At 43.7% G+C, this 14,663-nt stretch overlaps 1 protein-coding gene and 2 long non-coding RNA genes across 3 annotated transcripts; all 3 read right to left on the bottom strand.

Moving 5' to 3' along the window:
* Window positions 1-5,652: 5,652 nt before the first annotated feature.
* Window positions 5,653-7,102, bottom strand: LOC119388363 (uncharacterized). Its single transcript, XR_005182700.2, has 3 exons — window positions 6,916-7,102; window positions 6,575-6,623; window positions 5,653-5,886 (listed from the first exon to the last, which is right to left on the bottom strand). It is a non-coding gene; the product is annotated as an uncharacterized LOC119388363 (long non-coding RNA).
* A 466-nt stretch (window positions 7,103-7,568) lies between these two features.
* On the bottom strand, window positions 7,569-9,104 carry LOC119388360 (calmodulin-beta-like). The gene is made up of 2 exons (XM_037656066.2): window positions 8,654-9,104; window positions 7,569-7,812 (listed from the first exon to the last, which is right to left on the bottom strand). The coding sequence occupies exons 1-2, from the start codon at window positions 8,918-8,920 to the stop codon at window positions 7,636-7,638; spliced, it is 444 nt and encodes a 147-aa protein (XP_037511994.1). The 5' UTR covers window positions 8,921-9,104; the 3' UTR covers window positions 7,569-7,635.
* A 2,309-nt stretch (window positions 9,105-11,413) lies between these two features.
* On the bottom strand, window positions 11,414-14,147 carry LOC119388364 (uncharacterized). Its single transcript, XR_005182701.2, has 3 exons — window positions 14,008-14,147; window positions 12,953-13,138; window positions 11,414-11,724 (listed from the first exon to the last, which is right to left on the bottom strand). It is a non-coding gene; the product is annotated as an uncharacterized LOC119388364 (long non-coding RNA).
* Between the last annotated feature and the right edge of the window lie 516 nt (window positions 14,148-14,663).

The following is a 14,663-nucleotide window of genomic DNA, read 5'->3' as shown; positions in this document are numbered from 1 at the left end:
CGACATATGATGCTATTCACTCAAAATCACTGCGTCATTGACTCAAGTTCCATGCCATTGGCTGAATTGAACATGGCGCACTCGGTAGTTACCGCGGCCGCCACTTGCCCCCGCATGCGCGCACGATCGCGCTGAAAGTACGGCGCGGCGCGTTCCGAAGAGAAAAAAAGTGCTCAAGGTCACAAGGCGCACATGATATACCTTCATCCCCCGTGCCACCCCTCCCTGCTTAACTTCCAGCGCTTTTGTCGGGATGAGAGAAGAGAGAAAGCAATTACATTGCACGACAAATCTTTATAACTCCTCTCGTACTGGACGGATTCTAAAAATTTTTGTGCCGGTCGATTCGTGAGGCAATAAGCTCCTTTAGTGAAGCCATTCCATGGCTACTTGAAAAAGTGTTGCAGGGCCCCTTTAAAGAAGTGCTGCATCAAGAACTGTATCCATTTCTCTTGCTTTATTTGAAAGATGTAAGCTCTGTAATCATGGCATGTGGCATCAGGCAAAAAACGATTAATAATATCATATTTTAATGCAATCAAAGTTTAAAACTAACACCAAGTGGAACACAGACCCAGGCATGGGGTATGATTTAGCGGACTTCCTTGTTAGCGAAAAAATTGGAGGCAGTAGTCACGCTGCCTCCAATTGATAAACAGATATATCAAATGATAGACAGATATATCAGATACCCCAGTGCTGCGTTTGCAAGCCACACTATGGCAATGTTGCTGAAATTCGTGTTTGCGCTGCAACATCGTTCATTCATTCTTCATCCGCTCCGTACTTCTCCACATTTGACAGAGCACAGGCTTGTTCCTCTGCTATCATCAGTTCTCTTTCATCGCAGGGTACCTTCTCCTACCCCATCCAACTCCACTATTATGCTACGACCCCTTCTTTTTCTGGCAAATTAAGTAGCAGGACTGGGCTAACTGAACCATGTGTTGAAAATTTTTTGAACAGGGAATGTCACTGGAGCCAATGGTTCGACAAGTGGACTTGCCTTTGCCAAAGCAGCAACACTCGTTGAAATGTTGGCTCCAGTGACATCCCTTGTTCAAGAATTTTTCATCTTAAGTTTCCATCTTCTTCTGAACTTGAACTGTGTGTTAGTGGTTTGTGATACCACGTCGCCACCATCTCCAAGTATTTCTGTGATACAACAATGAAGGCTGTTTAAATTCGAGTTTGGAGTGACATAGCACTTCATGCGCATTTAAATTGATTGCATTAAAGTACAATGTGCTTAACTACTTGTTGCATTCTCAAGAAATTGAGGCTTCACGCCATAGTTAATGGGCCAATATCCAACCTTTTAAGTGTCTGAAACTTCGTGTCAGCACAGTTCTGAAGCATGCCTGCTAATAGTGTGTACATTCACTATGATGTGTGCCTGCTTTTTCAGGACTAAAATGAAAGCCATCTTACACAGTGCTTGGCGCATCTGAACGTTTCAATAGGAAGGACTTCGCGAGAATGGCTACACATAGCCATCCCACTCCATCAACAAGATACTTTAGGTGGTTTGGCATCATATGCATGATTACGCAACTTGATAAAGTGTCGGCTTCCACACATGCCACAGACATTGCCTTGCTTCACTGGATGGTTCACCTAGGTGGTTCTGGAGGCATCACAAACAATAAATGTTATTTTAAATTGCGTTATTGCACCTGGGAAAGTCAGTGCAGCACTGTTCAAGTTGCCTATGTTAGCAGAAAGCTCGGAAGGCCTTGTGGTGTTGCTGCCAGGTTACAAATGCTAAAGAACCATCAGCAGATATCCATGCGCCTTTCTCAAACAGTGGGCATTCAGAGGCGCCAGCTCTTGTAGTGAGCTGCCTAACGTACAAGCATCTTCAAGCATTTGTCTAAAAAAATTACTACTACTTTACATGGCATAGCGTTTATTAGAAAAAGGAGGACAAGGGGAAGGGGATTTGCGTTACAGTGACATTGTAGCCCCTGCTAATTGTGATGCAGCACAAGCACACAATGGAAAAAATCTCCACAATACTACGTAACTAGGCTACTAAAGCGCTGCAACAGTGATGAGTATTTGAGTAAGACTACCCAAAAACGTGCCTTGGCTGACAAACAAGCTCAAGTTGCACTAGAACACGAATTGTTCAGTGGCTGTGCAACTAAGAGGAACAGAGTGCACGTAGCTGCCTGCTGTTATAAGCATTCCTCCCTGCTACATGTTATCAATCTTGGCTCTATTTTTCCTTCACAGAGAAGGGCTGTAGTACTTAGTCTATGACTCAAGTTCACTCACAGCTATTCACACTATTTTACTTGCACACAGTTACCTGCACCACGAGACACTTGTACATAGCAGACCTGCCTTGGAGTGTGCTGGTGTTATAGGCTGTAATAGTGCTGTACATCACTCTTGTGCGCAATTCTTTTCATTCACTTCACTGCTAGCAAGCGTTCTCGCGTAAGGCGGCTTACTTATTACCTTTTCACTAATAGTGGTGGCACGTGCTACCCATGGCGACACGAAAAGCGCACTCTCTCTGCATCGTCTCAGTGTCATTCTCGAAAGCAGTCTTTTTTTTTTCTTGTCAGCATATTAACCTGCTAGTCTTCTGTGTGCAGTGACTATCTTCGCATAGTGCACGTGAATTCACTTGTATAGCATGCACATTTATTAAAAAAAATGTACTCATTACGGGATCTTCTCACATTGTATCTTGCAAGATACTCCACAATGTTTCACGTGTGATAAAAAAAAAACAAAAAGAAATGACAACACCCGCATGCATATTGTGGACCCAAAGACTGTAGCGTGGAAACTGACCAAGCGTTTTAAAGATTGTATGAAGAAACCTGTGCTCATAATAAATCATTTTTGCATCACTGTTAATTGTGGATCATTTTTGTTGCATGTTTGGGTTTTAAATAAGTGTTGTAACAAGCTCATTTAAAGATGAAACCACATATCTTTTTTCAGTCAAATTTGACCATTATGCACGAAATTTGTTACCGTCCGTGCGTGTGGTCTAAGCTATGACACCGCATCATGTTCTTTCGGTGTGCGTTGCTGCTGAGCACAGTAACCGCCTGTAGCTTCTTGACACTTAATGCGCTATGCATCTATGCAGCGTCTGAAAGTTAACTTTTTTTTTTGTAAAGGCCTCTGTGTGTGTGTGTGTGTGTGTGCGTGTGTGTGCATTTCATCACAAAGGTAAAAAAAGTGGAATCTGTGGTAACACAAAATAAGAAATGAAAACAAATGTGTTTCCTTTCTTCACAATGATGGTGCAAGCATGAGGCAGTGTGAAAATGATTTTGTAAGTACACTCAAACCTCGATACAACGAACACGGATATAACGAATTATCGGTTATAACGAAGTAAATGAATAATAGTCTTGTAATAGATACAGTGCTACAAATAAACGTTTATAACGAATTTTCGGATATAACGAAGTTATTTTCCTGGCAGATGTCACTTTGTTATAATGAGGTTTGTGTGTATCGATTTGCCAAACAGTCTACACAACCTACTGCACGTTTCACCTGCTTGAGTGGTCCTTTCAGTTGGACAACATAAAAACCTCACGTTAGCTCCGGCACACACTTAGTATGCTGAAATAGCACTATGCCAGAATCACCACTAAGGTGATTACAAAAATGGCTTATTGGCCAATAATGTCAGTGTAATAAGATTATGTTACATGATAAGAACTAATCAGGCCAACCACATTAGTTGCATTTCAAGTAGTGAAGCTGAGCGATTCGCTTATGACGATTAGAAATTTTATTTCTTTGCTCAAAAGAGGGCACCTTCAAATTATCTGAGAGTTTAAAATTTCTATCTTGGAACGTTGACCATCAGTGCAAAGTTTCATCTTCATACTGCAAGCTAAAACCATGTCGCAGAAGCACTAAAAATGACGATAAGTGCTCAGTGCTTTGAAGCTTACTGCATCACAATGCAGCAAGGCATCACAACGTGAACAACATTACAGCTTAATGCAAACTGCAGCACCGTGCTTCAGCAGCTCAATCAATCAATCAAGCAATCAATCATCTAGTTCCGACACTGAGTGTGTGTCCTCACTCACAAGTTAGCTGTACGACTCCACATGACAAGCAAGTTTCTGAAGTAATCTGGAACATACATAAAGTGCGCATGCTAATAACGTTATAATTGGCGTAAAGACTTGTTGCGCTGCAGCGACTGCTGTCATTTTGTCATGTAATGTCACCAAATATACTTGCATAACAGCAACTTGATGACATTAAAGGGATAATAAATGAAACACTAAAGCAGTTTGGACTGATAATTTATTGTTTGAGAACTCTTATTAATTTCTTGACTATAGGTTTGTTGCTACAAGAAAAAAATGGAAGGTTGAAGTTCCGCTTCTTGAATTTCTTGCCAAAACCCAAGCTCTCCTACGTCAGTGTGATGTTGCAGACTTCAAATATTTTTTCGTGATTTGGTCCCGTTAGTCCAGTAAAAAGTTGCCATGTCAAGTCCCTGGCTGCCTTACAATGCAATGCAATCCATTTTTAGATAAAAGAATTAACCAGTCTCCAGCAGATGCCGTTAAAATACGTCGTGGATGGGTGGTGGTAGAGCATTAAGATGACATCGCCACCAGGCTTCTCTTTTTTTGCACCTTTTCTGACCTACGAAGCCTTCTTGTAGCAACAGTGGCATTTCAGGTATTGTGGAAGGGTAATTTACCGATTCAAATTTAATCCCTTCTCCCTTCAGTACCATGTGCAATGTCATGAATGTGAAAGTATTCACTTATACTTGTACTGTTCTGGCAGGGTTTTTACAAGCATTAAGTTCAATCTTTGCCTCCTTAAGAAAAAAACTAGTCCCACATTGCCTGTAAAAAATGAACTATGCTTAACAAACACTGTCAAAACCCTAACATCCTGGCAAGCTGTAAAGGAATGTTGGGGCAATGCCTCACCAGTTTTGTCTGTCTTTTGCAAGCGTCTCTCGTGGCAAGATAGTTATTTTGATGCGATACAGCGTGCCTACCTTATACAACTCATTGGAACTCTAGAAAAAAGAAACATTTTTTTTTAAAGTTGAAAATGTATTACTAGCGAAAATAAAACGGACAAAAAAGATGTACGCAGGACAATCACATTCCAGCTGAATTTTTACTTCCAACACATGACATATAAGGTGATAACATATACAAAGAAACATCTAAGCTAATTGTAGCTACAATCAGTTTAGATGTTTTTTTGTGTGTGTGGCTATCACTTTATATTATGTGTCTGAAGTAAAAATTCAGTTGAAGTTTAGCAATCATCCTGTGTGCATCTCTCTTTGTTCCTGTTTTATTTTTGCTAGCAAGATGTTTTCAAGCCAAAACCAACTAGCCCAACTTTCAGCTATAAAACTCTTTTTAAGCGTTGTTTGTTATTTATGTATATATGCTACATATAGACATATACATACACACACACATTCATGGGGTATGGACACCCCTCGCCAAGAAATAAAATAGTGGTTTTGCCTCTGCTCCTCTACAACTTCCTTATCTGTAGTAATTTATTCAGTCATTGGCGCAGTTATGGCAATGACTGAAAGGTGCTGCCGCATATAAGACCTTGCTTGTAAGACGAGTAAAGTCTAATAAACTGCACACACTGCAAAGGCCGTTTGTTTTTAAGCAAAAGTATGTCAAATAGTATGAGACGTGAAGCTAAAGACATTTTAATGATCATATCAATAGTGCTAGTTCATAAATGAACCTAACAACCTGGCCCAGAAATGGTAAGGACAATGTTGAGGAATGAAGATGGGTCCGAAAGTCAGCATCGTGTTTTTTTGTTGGAGAGCAAGACGAGTCGAGGCAAACGAATGCTGCTGAAGACGAAACTCTTCACTGCCAAAGAAGACTGAAAAAAAGAAGCAACGAGGTATGTTTCAGATTCTACTGCATAGACAAAGAGAAGGGCAGGTGGCTGCTTCACTACTCGTGTATCATTTGGCGTCAGCAACAGAATGCGCTCTTTTTTACTTGCTAATGCAAACGGCAAGTTCCAACATGAAAAGCACTCATTATGTATCTAAAAAGAGAATAGCTGAAACGGCCTTGTAACGGCAACTAGCCGGCAACGGCTTCTAACTAAGACCAGCCGGTCTCCAACTGGAACTAATCAATCCCAGTTATCACTGGTTGGATTATTTTCAATTTTACAGCTGCCATTTGTGGGGCCTAAAAAAAGGTCGCGTCCCTACTGCGCTGTCCAATAAAACCGACAGTGACTGCATCACTGCACACGAGAGTCGAGAGAGCTTTTACCAAGTTAGATTGTTTCAACTCCTAGGCCATTTTAATTTTCATGGCCAGCTTCAAAGTGTGTAATAGTTGACACTAATAATCTACGGAAGTTAACTGCTCACCTGGAAACAACACGTCAAACGCGGTTAATGCATCGCTAAAATTCATATATGCTATTACTGAGCTGTTATTTAACGAACGACAAAGTGCGGCGCGTACAGGCGGCCACATGCACTGACCACTAATGACACTTGCTAGGGGCATGAAGTTTCAATTAAATCTGAATGCAAGGGACTTCTTACCTGAGTAGTGACAATTCAGGCATTCCTGGATCATTTCCTTTCCTAAATCCTGTAACCGAGAAAGAGCATATCAGTGAGTTAAATGAACATTTGACCTATGAACGATGAAATCGCAGTAACCTCATTCGTGCGTGAAAACACCGGCGTCGCAAGCGCGAAAGAACGTCACAGCCCAGAAGGCGCTACAAGTTTACGTGTGTCGCATCGAGGTACACTAACATGCGTAGTTATTGCACGTTCTGAAAACAACACGGTCAAATCCTGAACGGGCCCTCCCCAGCGACTTTTCGCCCAGTGGAAGGACTGGCAACGAGAACATGTAATGTGTAGTGACGGCTTACCTAAGTATAGCACAGTTGGTATGAATCCCCAGTGAAACACCTTCTTCGCGGCGAAAAGGACGATGGCCACCTTTTGTTTGGATTCTGGGCTCATTTTTGAAGCGCTTACTTTCACACTAATAGACTGCTATTGACGACAAACACGTGCTCTGCAACGGAGAGCGTACAACCAGCCGAAACTGCGACATACAGTGTACTGCGACACAAGCGGCACCGATGCTGCCGATAACGATGAATGGCAACCATGGAATCAACTGCCGCCAAGCCAGGTAGCCAGACCGAGCCAAGATTAGGAAAATTGCGCCAAATTCAAGCAGCGAGATTGGAAGCTTTAGAGTACTTGTAGCGCTTCTAGTTCTCCAAGAATCGCTCCCGCCTTAGAATTGGCCAAGAATTGGGTGAGTTGAAGTAATTTGCCACATGCAACAACGAGAAATTAAAAAATTGGGTTACCGAATTAACTTGCAGATCGAAGTTCGACTCGCGAGTGACCGTTGCAGAATGTGTGCACGCCTGTCTCCCCGAGTTCTGCAGGAGTTAAAAATAATGCCATATTTGTAGGATTTCCATATGCTGCAGTGCCACGGACAAGTCGCTAATAAACGTGGCATCGCAATAATGAAATACAAAGTCAGTGCAATCGTTTCAACATTTTTAATGAAGCGCTGTTCTTGGCGACGTCAAAGCAATATGAGTGGAAAAAAAAAGCGATTTTGATGCTCAGCCTGAAGTCATGAGCAATACGAACTCGTCGTAGTTAATTTGGCCATCTCCATCCACATCGGCTTCCCGTATCATCGCGTCAACTTCTTCGTTCGTGAGCTTCTCTCCGAGAGTTGTCATGACGTGACGGAGCTCTGCTGCGGGGATGAAGCCTTTCCCGTCTCTGTCGAAGACCTGTGAATAATTAAAAGGAGGAGTTACTTGTAATTATGCAATAGCCAATTGTAATTTACAAGAGCCGCCGAGTCATGCTCCCGTCAAAGGCCACAAAGCAGCGTCGTTCAGGGGCGTAGCCAGAAATTCTTTCCGGGGGGGGGGGGGGGGGGGGGGGGGGTTCAACCATACTTCGAAGATGTATGTTCGTGCGTGCGTTTGTATGCGTGCGTGTATACATATATACGCAAGCAAAATTGAAAAATTTCGGGGGGGGGGGTTGAACCTTCCCCCCCACCCTCCCTTGGCTACGCCCCTGGCGTCGTTCAACCCCACAGATTGTGTGCAAGATTTAGGTCGGCGTCAAACCTTTGTGAGCTTCGCCTTCAAAAGCGGAACGCGGTAGCGTAATCGGGCCATGCTTTACTTCTCGCAACTGTGCCGCGAGGAAAAGAACGTCTGTGCGCGTAACATTGACGACACGTGCATTGCTTCAGGGCCGTTTTAATAAAAACTGCGATGCAAAAAGCCAAACGCATATCCACGATATATCCATGCGCCGTACGCGCTTAAACGCAAGGTCATGTATTACGTCACTGGCGTAGCCAGTGAAGGATGGTTTTCACCCCCCCCCCCCCCCAAGGTTTCAGGTTTGCATGTGTGTATATGCATGGACACATACAAACGCATGCACGCACATACATAAAGCTTTGTTGGTCGACACCCCCCCCCCCACAAAAAAAAAAAAGAAAAAAAAAACGGGCTGTGCCATGTGCGCGTGGTGCGACTGCGAACTTGGAAACCTCCGTGAGCGACACTACGTGTATCCGCAAATTCCTGCCTCAATCGGCCATACGCTTACCTTGAAGGCCTCCCGGATCTCTTCCTCAGTGTTCGTAGTGCGCGCCTTCTTGGACATCAGAGCCAGGAACTCCGGGAAGTCGACGGTGCCGTTTCCATCGACGTCCAGCTCCGCGATGATGTCCTTCAGTTCGGCCTCTGTCGGGTTCTGACCGAGCGAGCGCATCACGGTGCCCAGATCCTTGGTGCTGATGGCGCCGTCGCCGTCCTTGTCGAAGAGCGCGAACGCCTCGCGCAGCTCCGCGACGGCGTCCTCGGACAGCTGCATGTCTTTCGGCTGCAGATCGGGTGCCTCTTCAGCGGCTGTTCGTTACGCGCTGCGTTCTTCGTGGACGACAGCGCGAACCCTTTGTCGCTGCTGGTCAAAGCCACGGCAGGCGCCTCGGCTGCGCTATCCGCTCAAGCGGTGCAGTGAAGGAGCCTGCTTGGGCGTCGCCTGACCCGATGAGGCCCGACGCGCGTCTCGTGGCTCAGGGCACGCGAACCAATAGTGCCATCTTCTTTATGATCGCGTGCATGGCACAATTGATGATGGTGATCTGTTTTTCACGGCACGTACCCAGGAAGGAGGATGGGGCAAGAATCGGGCGGCAAGGATTTATTAAGCTATAATGATAAAGAATTAGATTACGACGTGTTTAACACGAACTGGAAGACGCGACAGAGCCTATCTTGCGTAGCGTTGGTGATCCGGCTGCGCTTAGCTCCGATTTATTGAATCCTCAACACTCTGGCTGCAGGGCGCACTTTGTCACATCGTCCCTATTCGATCGAGACGAAGCCACACATTTGGCCTAAGGCGTCGTGAGGACAAGGTGCTCGTGATACGGTTGGAGGCAGGGGCGTAGCCAGAAATTTTTTTCGAGGGGGGGGGGGGGGGGGGGTTCAACCATGCTTCATGTATGTTCGTGCGTGCGTTTGTATGTGTGCGTGCATCGAAAATCGAAAAAATTCGGGGCTGGGGGGAGGGTTGACCCCCCCAACCCCCCTTGGCTACGCCCCTGGTTGGAGGCGATCGCTAATGGTGGACGGTGTCAAAGCAAGTTGATAGTGGGTGTGTGAGGCTAGATGAGGTAGTTCACAGGAGCTAAAGTTTGCTGTAGGGTCCATGGTACCGGGTGCAAACTTCGAGGAAACACCTAGCTGGCGTAGAAGTAGCCACAACCAAACTAGAGTGGGGCGAAAAGTGGTGGAGTGACTGCCTGTTGTGGTGATGAATTTCTGGAGCACTTGTTCTTACGGGGAGCGAGCTAGTTGATATTCTTCATTCTTCAACATATGCAATGGTTTTCAAAAACCGGTGTACACTCTGGCGAATCAGAACGGTAAGGAGGCCATTGTGCCCCAAACGGTCCACAGCACGTTTTACTCAGAAGCCAGTTTGGAAAGTGTCTTCTGCAGATGAGCATGATGTGTTTGAAACCACTCATAAAGGAAGAATGGTGTCGATCAGAGACGGTAGTTCTCAGCCATAGAGTAAAAAGAAGGGAGAGAAGCCTGTCATCTCCTGGTGCACCGTATTCGTAGACATATGTTTATGTAGCGAAGAACGAGGTCCCAGTCGGTAGGTTTGGAGGTAACATACACTGAAAGCATGTTGCCAAGAGTTTGGTTAAAGCGCTCTGTCAAAACGTTCATTTACAGATGATATGCAGTGGTATAGTGGTGTATAACGTGGCATTCAGCTATAAGTTCTTGAATAACATCATTAAGAAAGATGCCGCCTTCGTCGGTCAGCAGTTCGCAGGGAGCACCAAAATGTAGAAAGGAGAGTTGAAGCAGGAAGGAGGCAACGCTAGGAGCCTCCTCGCTGAAATTCTTGAGAACCAGACACATAGTAACACGACTTGCAACCCTCACACACCTGTCATGCCTTTCATCAGCCACGAAGAAAAAAAAAATTCTGGCTACACCACTAGCCGAAAATATGCACGAGCCCATTGTGCTGCAATGGATCATTGTTTGTCCACAACATGTTTTACTGAAAAGCCAGTTTGGAAAGTCTCTTCTGTGGATGAACATGGCGAGTTCAAAACCATGCTGAGAGAGATAAAAACATTTGAATAAAGCACTCATAATGGTATTCGAAGCGGCACCTATAGGCTGCAACTACATGTTGGCGAACAGGGAAATAATGAACACAATTATTATGGTGGAATTAGGCACGGCGATTAAAGGGACACTCGAGTTAAACCTTCAATCATTTTGGACTGATAAATTATTCTTTGATAACCTTATCGTTGATTTCGTCACAGGTTTATTACTAGCATTTAAAATGCGTCAAAGCTTATTTTTTTAATTAAGCACCTGAATGTTAGTGCGACGTCTCGGATTTCAAATTTTCTATGATTTCGTCACGTTGGCTCAATAAAATTTTGTATAACTGGCCATGTTAAGCCTCTGGCTGCATTATAATGTAATGTAATGAATTTTTACCAATGAAGCATTGTTGGTAAACATAGCAGATACGATCAAAATCTATGAGGTCGTGGCAAGTCAGTGCGGGAACAACAAGGCATGTGTCGCCACCTGCATTTTCTTCCTGCATGTTTTCTCGTTTACCAAGTGAATTCATTGTGAAATTTCACTTACGAAAAGACAGAGCAATTAATGTTATTTCCTTGCACCAGTTTATTTCAGGGGCCAAGCATGTCTACCTGGTGCATACATACACACTCGCGGCGCATCAACAGGAGGGGTAAAATGAGCGTATAATATGGCACAATAAGCAAAAAGAGTTATTGACAGATTAAATAAAACCTTCTTGTGATGCTACAGAAGACTTTATTGATCACTGAAATATAGCATAACAAGAAAGTAATGTCAGCTCAGTGCCGTCATCAGAGAAAAACAGTGACATATATATATATATATATATAAGAAAACATGTAACAAAACACAATTTAAAACATCTTATATTTGCCACTTGACTGGTTGATAGGAATGTACAGAATGATGACTCATAAACAGTTAATCTGTTTTCTTTGATACTCCAGCACCTTCAGGTGGCTCAGATGGGCTGCTGGCAACTTGGGCTGGCTCCGCGACACCAGCTGCGCCCTCCTTGGCGGTCTGTAAAACAGATTATTTACACTTAAGAAGCACTGCAATGCCCACGGTTTCATGCGAAATTGAAGAACAATAGGTATTAAACAGCCACTAAAGGCAAAATATTAAGTTGACTCACACCGTTAAAACACCACTCCAGAAGCCTCACAGCGCTTGTATTGTGCCAAGAAAAAGCTTCTGAGCGAAAATTACGTTTCAAGGGTCCACATAAACTTAGCGCAATACAAATTGCCTGTCCCCAAGTAAGGATGTGTAATGTCCCACACGCTATCCCTGCCCTTTACTAATCAACAAACGATACTATGGCTTCTTGCATCAAATGCAAAAATCCGGATACAAGGTGAGCCATTGTCGTACTATGGAGGCGGTATTTTAATATACTTGCATCTTCAGCGAGTTTCATGATTCTGCAAAGCAAGCGAAGCACTCCATGCTAACAAAACGACTGAAATGCGAGTGAAGTGACGATGAAACTTCTCAACCACATGTGTTGTCTAGACACAGTGTCAAAGACAACGGCTATGATGTGCTTTCAGATCTCGATATTGAATTTGGTGCTCACAGTACCCATTAGCATAGCTTTCCGGATTACTCCTCGTTACTAAGAGGAGACTGTCACTGGGATGAGAGTTTCACACTACCTAGGCTAACGCCAGGAAGATATTTTCCCGAAGAATCAAAGAGAAATGCGAAGCCAGCATCTATTCCATCTTGCAATAACCTTATGAGATATTAAGTAATAGCTAAGGAATTACTGAGGAGGTACTACGTTATTAGGCTAGCATTAGATGCCCACTGGAGTTGCAATTTGTGTTTTACATTTGCTTCAATATCTAGATTGCTGAAGTGCTGATGTCAATATATTGACGTTCAGTTTTCAACTACTATCGATATATCAGTGTAGCCCAGTTGTTGGTTGCCTTTGGTGTACTCGGCTAAATACAAATTAATGTGTCTGCTGTAAATCAGTGATGGATGACTTCAGCTGATCACTTGAACAAATGATATCTGAAGGTAATCATAGCAGCATTTATTACTGAAATATGTTAAATACGTGAATGCTGCAAGATTTTCATTGTTGCTCTGATACTGTGTTTTTCCCTTTGCACGACTGGCTCATATGATGCCTGTGACGAAGTTTAACAAATACATAAGTTAAATTGTGCACCTGGCACTAGTGGATGTGTACAAAGCCCGCATTCCGAACCACGTATGCCAGGGCAATACTTACGTTGTTTGATTTTTCTTTGTCAGAGGCGTCCCCTGCGGCATTCACGCTGATCTCCTTTTTGGCCCATGGGTTCCAAATTGAAAGCACAATGGGCTGGATGAACCGGTACCAGATGAACAGTAACACCGGAGCGACAATGCATGGAATGCAAACCATGGCGTCTTTCTGTTTCCTTCCAGCAAACAGCTGCGTACACGAACGTTTTCATGTTATTAAAAACACTCGGATATCTCATTCATGACCTTGTCGCTGATGGCGCTACAACGAAATGAATGGTTCACCAGAACCTACGAAGTGCAGTGTGAATTTTTTAAACCGGAGAAACTTTCTAGAAGGGCCCTCATTTGACTAAAACTCGAATAGCAATCCGACGAATGTGTTTTACGAAAGCCGAAGCAACTGTAGAAGAAATTACGGAGGTTTCACACAATGAGAACTGTTCCCTGTTGCTCCTCATAGCAACTAAATTTATTTTTTGCCCACACGTGACGGCGCAAGGAAGCAAAGAAAGTTATGCTAGGCATGCAGTAACTCATGCCTTCGTTGTACGAGGAGGCGGCCTCATCAGTGAATTAGCTAATCAGCTGCACGAACATGCAACACTATGTACTCCTCCAGCATTCCGCCTCTCTCTCTCTCTTTTCTTTTCAGCGAAACCCGCTCGTAGATCGTCATGCAGAAGAAAGAAGGGACTTAACAGCAACGCTTGTAACAAACCTGTCATATATACTGTTTGTAACGTGTCCAATGAAGCTACTTGATAGTTATTATTTATTACCAATACCTCACATACCAGAAACAGGGATGTTACGACTACAAATGCCGATTACGAGCGGAATCTACGATGAAAGGACAGTTTGTAGGACGTTGAGCTAAGGAAGAGGCATACTTAACTGAACACACGACATAAATACGCAGATTTGTTCACAAGGGTAATATATTAGTACGGTGCCCCAAAATTAACTGATGCAACTACGACAATGAGTGTGCAAAGAGCAGCAAGTTACATCAGATCTTTTCTGATGACCGCGGCAAAGGATTCATGAAATGCTTACCTGAAAAATGGTGCCGGGACAAAATTTTTGCAAACGACGAAATAAATGTAAGTACTTGACCTAAAACAGCAATTAGACGACAAAGAGCCTTCGCGTTGTCATGGTATCTGAGTTATTTTTCAATTTCTCTGAAGTGTTTTTCTCTGGCTAGCGTCTGACTAGTCTGACGAAAACAAAAACCAGCTGCGTCACATGGTTGCCAAGCCATGCCGGCGAATCACCTAAAGAGCGCGAATATCACAGCGATTAAAAACTGCACGCATCCACAAGATATACAATTAATTATGGGACATTATTTGCACATCGCAGTTTACACATTGCATTCCTAACTCTCCGAGAGGTGGGTTAATTCGGGGCAGTAGGCATGGATTTCAAAGGTAATTCACTCACGTGGCCTTCGAGATTGTAAAATTCCGCCATGCGTGTTGCACCACAATCTCGAAGGCCGTGCTTCTGGCGCACTGAAATGGTGCCTTGCTTTAAAAAAAGAAGAAAAAGAGGAAAAGAAAAATTCTTCGCATGCAATCTGAAATGCACAGAACCTGCAGAGTTCGCCGTGTTAAGTTTAGATATCGTTATGACTGATCTGAGACAGTGAGAATCAGAAGAAGCACCGGAGTGCAGTCTACCAGAACTCCAGCCAGATTAGTCCATAA

Source organism: Rhipicephalus sanguineus, chromosome 3, assembly GCF_013339695.2.
Source record: "Rhipicephalus sanguineus isolate Rsan-2018 chromosome 3, BIME_Rsan_1.4, whole genome shotgun sequence".
NCBI lineage: Eukaryota > Metazoa > Arthropoda > Arachnida > Ixodida > Ixodidae > Rhipicephalus > Rhipicephalus sanguineus.
This window is presented reverse-complemented; position numbering and strand designations above follow the sequence as displayed.

Excerpts from the sequence above, each read along its gene's own strand:
- LOC119388360 (XM_037656066.2), bottom strand. The coding sequence starts at position 8,920 with ATGCAGCTGTCCGAGGACGCCGTCGCGGAGCTGCGCGAGGCGTTCGCG. Across the intron at positions 7,813-8,653 it reads AGATCCGGGAGGCCTTCAAG|GTCTTCGACAGAGACGGGAA; the intron begins GTAAGCGTATGG and ends AATTATTCACAG.